General features: G+C 43.6%; 1 protein-coding gene across 1 annotated transcript in view; it reads right to left on the bottom strand.

The window, feature by feature from the left end:
- Nucleotides 1-4467, bottom strand: part of ZBTB8B (zinc finger and BTB domain containing 8B) — an 11975-nt gene extending 7508 nt beyond the window's left edge. The window contains exons 1-2 of the mRNA XM_019512303.1: nt 3163-4467; nt 112-290 (exon numbers count right to left, since the gene is read on the bottom strand). Coding sequence (XP_019367848.1) covers nt 112-290; nt 3163-4108 — 1125 coding nt within the window. The 5' untranslated portion in view covers nt 4109-4467. The remainder of the gene's footprint in view (nt 1-111; nt 291-3162) is intronic.
- Between the last annotated feature and the right edge of the window lie 312 nt (nt 4468-4779).

Genomic DNA, 4779 nt, shown 5'->3' with positions numbered 1-4779 from the left:
CCCCCCCCCCCCCCCCACTTACACAGGTCAGTGGAGTGAATGAGAAGCACTGAAGATATCAGCTTATCTATCTTTTCTCCTCTGACAGCTAGCTGCTTACAATAAACTTACACTCAGAGCATGACTCCGAAGGTGCTCCTGCCGGGTGAAGCGCTTGCCACACGTCTCACAGGGATAGGGTCTTTCGCCTGTGTGGGAGCGGATGTGCCGTTTTAGTATTCCCTTCTGCTTAGCCGTGTAGGGACAGAATGGGCATTTGTGGAGCTTGATTGGCACAACTAACACATCACCTTTTAAAAATAAAACACATTATTTTAGACAATATGGCCCAGTTACCTAAGCTGGCCTCTTACTCTCCTTGCCTGCAAGCTGGGGCCAGAATACTCGCATCTTTTCCACTGTTTCTGCTCACTTGGAATTTGTGTTCTGTTTCTAATGTAATGCTCTTTTGAAAGAGTTTATGGAGCTGGAGGTGCTCAGTCTCCTTGAAAAAATGAGACCATATGTAGACATACAGTCCAGTCTTTTAGCTTATTTGGCTGGAGATGGAAGGACATAAATTTTGCAAAACCTCATTTAAATTGCCAAAATTTGTTTTGGAAGCAATGCTCTTTAAACTACCTTTCATATTCCATCCTTTGAAAATCTTCTGTTGCTGTCTACATTTCCTTTTAAAAAAGGATGCACTGGAAGCTAGTTTTAAAGGGCACAAATAGCAGCAGAGAATTTTTACCATCTGCACCTACAACATGTCACAACTTAAAAAAGAAGGACCTTCCCAAGAGGGTAATTATGCCTGTGCCCCACTGAAGTCTAAGTCTTTCTACAGAACTAACAAAAAGATTCAGAGTAGGCAGACACAAATAATAAACATAAATAAAATGTCTAAGGTGAGAAGATGCCAAAATTGCTCACTGAATTTGAAGATTACATATAAAGTCAAAATGGGCAGCACTGAACTTAGTTATAGCAACCGACATACGACTGAAAATTAGTATCTTGTATGAAATAACCACAATGAGAAGTACATTAAAAGATTAGAAGGGGGGGTTGTTGTTTTAGGCACTGATTCAGAAAAACTTATGCACATACTTAAATGGGACTCTTGATGAGCTTAATCAATGGGGATTTACTGCATTGTGTGTCAAACACTTTTGAACTTGGCTCTAAAAATTAAGTATTTTTACAATGAATATGAAAAGCAGTAAGATCTTGACAATTCACATGTAGACATATCATGCTTTCAGAAGCATGAGGGAGAGAAATTTCTTTAGTTTATTTGCTAGTACCAAGATCAAGCTTTGTGTAAGAGTATGCTTGAAAATGCTGATAACAAAAGCACCTAAACCAGTGAAAAGAAGAGTTTTTTGTCCTACTTCAATGTTAAAACAATCAATTTTCACAAGAGTAAGAATCCTAAAAACAGCAATTTCCTCTCCTCCCTGGTTTAAGTGATACGTTTCTAGTCTCAGATTTCCAGTGCATATTGTTAATTACTGAAGAGCTTTAGGGTTTATATGGATTTAACTTTTAATGCAAAATTAATAAAATCTAAAAAAAAAATTACCTGAAAAACATGAATGGGACACCAATGTTACTGTGTTAGGTAGAGTTCTCCACTTTACTACATCATTCTGGGAGCAAAAGATAAGATTTGTTGACAGTATCATATTACACTAACATTTTTTTTTCCAGTTATTCTAAACTGACTTACAGTTAATGACTTCTGCCAGATGAATGTTGGTTCATTGAGCAAAAGACATGGACCTGGTGTTCTTGAGCTAGAGGTGGCATGAATGTAGGGTTACCTTCTAAATATATGTTAAAAGTTAAATTTTTATTGTTTATCCCATTACTCATTAACTGGTATATTAAATCACCATAAGAACCAACATGTGTATCAGCCAAGAAATAGGACCCTAAGAAGACAGTTTTTAAGAAATAAAGCTAGTATCTGGGAAAAGAAATAGTGATCCAATTTTACTACAACCAGATGAAAGCCCCAAATCCTTAATGTCCATTTCAGGAAATGTGTATATTATATTTACATGAGCTTTTTCTTCTTCTTCTTCAGGTCCCTGAAGTTGCTGCTACATAGCCTTCCTGCTGATGCTGAAACATCCCAGCATGCATTGGGCTAGTGAAAGCACAAGCAGCAGCCCTGATGATCAGCACTGGAGAAGGGCGTCTGCCTCTGGAGGAAAAGGTAAATCCAGTTTTATTCAATACTGAGCAAACTTTTAAGGTTTCCAATACTCTTACCTGATAGGATATATAATAGAGAAAGTTAGCAGCAAAAATTCAAGTAGTACTTAGTATTGAATAAAATTAACGGATTTCTGACATCTGAAGTTTGAAACAAGCATCAGCAAACAAACATCAGCCGCCTGGCAACTGGCCAGCTAGTAAAAACTCCATTAGAAGCATCAGTAAATACCATCTTTTTTCACATACAACACAGCTTGGAATGTAATCCATGCTTTGGTTTTGAAAGGCAGGATGTTAAAAAAAAAAATAATATTCCCCTTGTAGTAACAGAGTAGCAGCAGCCAGGGAGCCAGCCTGCTCATTGTGTCCCTGCAGATCACTCCAAATTCTATTTCGTCTCACCCAGCACGCAACAGAGCCTACTCTTACTCTATTTCTTGCATACAATGCACACTTCAGTTTCCAGCAGCTATTTTGTGGGGAAAAGATGCATGTTGTATGTGAGATGATATGGTATTTTGTCTCTCCATTTCTATAACACACCTGTCTTGAAGTTCTCTCAAACCATCCTTCTGAATTTATAACACGTCTTCACACTAACAAATTTATGATGTAAAGTTTCTCTTTTTTATGTTTATCCTCCATTGCAGTATTTTCCCAAATAACATTATTTGATGGTGAAATAGTCTGGAATTCAATACGAGCTAGGTTTTAAATCAGAAAAACCTACCTTTAAAACTATTGCACTGAAAAATGAGTGCAGCTTTCTTTTGAAGTCCAGAACTATAGTTTGTTTCACTATGGCATAAAATTCAGCAATACCTTCCTGTAAAGTATACCAAACAGCAACTGAAAATCAGCTGTTCAATAAACAGCAAAAGCCTTTTATGCATAATCAAGCACTTCTTCCACCTTCACACCACTATTCCACAGTCACAGGGATTCTCATCTCACCTGTATCCTCACCGTACCAGTCGCTGTGAATGTCCATCATGGAACTCATGGCCACCCCTGCATCCTCTGGCCTACCCTCAAAACCCCGAACAAAGTGATGGACTACATCGTCTTTTCTCTGAGCGGTGCTATTGCGCAGCAGGGCCTCCAGGAACTGCTTCATATGATAGTTATTGCAGGCCAGATCCACGGCCTGACCGCTGTGCAGCCCCTCTTCCATCTGCTCAAGAGACAGTGGAGTTGGATACTGCTGTAGTCGTTCACTCACTTCCACTTCCACTTCATCCGAGTCAAACTCTACTTTGGGTTCCACCCCTTTGGGCAGCGAAGAATTAAGGTCGTCAGGGGAGTCGCTGCTCACGGGGTCTCTCACCACAAGTTCCAAGGGGTGGCAGCTGCTGCATTCACCGCAGGGAGGATCTCTCTGACAATCTGAAAGCCTTTCCTTTTCTTGCAGAGAAGAGACGGAGGCCGAGCACTGGTTCTTTGTACCATAAGAGGTGCCTTCTCTGGCAGAACTGGAGCTTCCACTATCAGCCTGATAGAAAGCAGCTTCTCTCTCTATTTTCCTGCAGATATCTAGAGATGACCTGATGTACGTTTTGCAGAAGTTAACCACATCAGTCATCTGCAGGTAGCTAGCTGCAGACATGACCTCGATAACATTTTCCCCACAGAGGTCCAGCTTCCCTGAATAAAGGAAATCTAAGATGATGGAGAAGGCCTCTGAAGTAACAATGTCCAAAGAAGCAGTGCTGTGTCGTCCGCTGTCTTGAATGTAGTGAATCAGTAAGGCTCGGAAGTAGCCACTGTTGGCAAACAAAATGTTCTTGTGTGCTTTGAAGATCCTGCCTTCCACAATAATGCTGCAGTCGCAGAAAAAGTCCCTCTTCCGTTGCTCATTGAGCTCCCCCAGGAGCTTGGTGTAGTAGGACTGCATCTCCATTGCTCCTGCTGCTTCTGGTCACTGTCCAGAGGAAATACAAAGAGAAAACATCAGAAGAGAAATTCCTCCCCCTCTGCACGCGCAGACAAAACTTGCGGGCGGCACTCCCAGCCAGCGCACCCTTCCTTCCAGGCTTCCTCCCAAGAGCAAAAGCCCGATCAACAGCCACACTTGGGTCCTTCCAAACCAAACTCACTTTCGAACCCCTTGAGTTGCCCTATAGCAACAGCAACAGGACAACTCACGGGGTTTGAAAAGGATTTCAGGAGGATCTTCAAAGCGACACGGCGCTGACCACATCCAGAGAGGCAACCGTTTCTCGTGTCTCACTGTCTCGAACAATGCGGCAACCCATAACACAGGCGAGCAGAGCTTGCGGTGTGCCCCCGACTGCTTCGGAGGATCACAGCGACCCTCCCGCGGGCACTGTCTCGGCACCAGGGAAAATCCCCGCTCGTCCTGAGGAAGTTTTGCGGGGGGGGGGGATAGGAAAGGTCACCCCTACACCGGGGGGCGCGGACACGGCGCCCTCCCTGGCGGGGCCCGGGCTGGCCAGCATCGCCCCTGCACCCCAGGCAGCAGGTGCCGGCATCCCCGCCCGCCTGGACCCCGCTGCGGGCCGGGGGAGGCGCGGGCTCTCTCCGCTTCGTCCTCTCCCCCCCGCCGCCGCC

This window comes from Gavialis gangeticus, unplaced genomic scaffold, assembly GCF_001723915.1.
Source record: "Gavialis gangeticus isolate Ggan-Ray unplaced genomic scaffold, GavGan_comp1, whole genome shotgun sequence".
Lineage (NCBI taxonomy): Eukaryota > Metazoa > Chordata > Crocodylia > Gavialidae > Gavialis > Gavialis gangeticus.
Note: the sequence above shows the minus strand (reverse complement) of the source record. Positions and strands in the feature narration are given on the sequence as shown.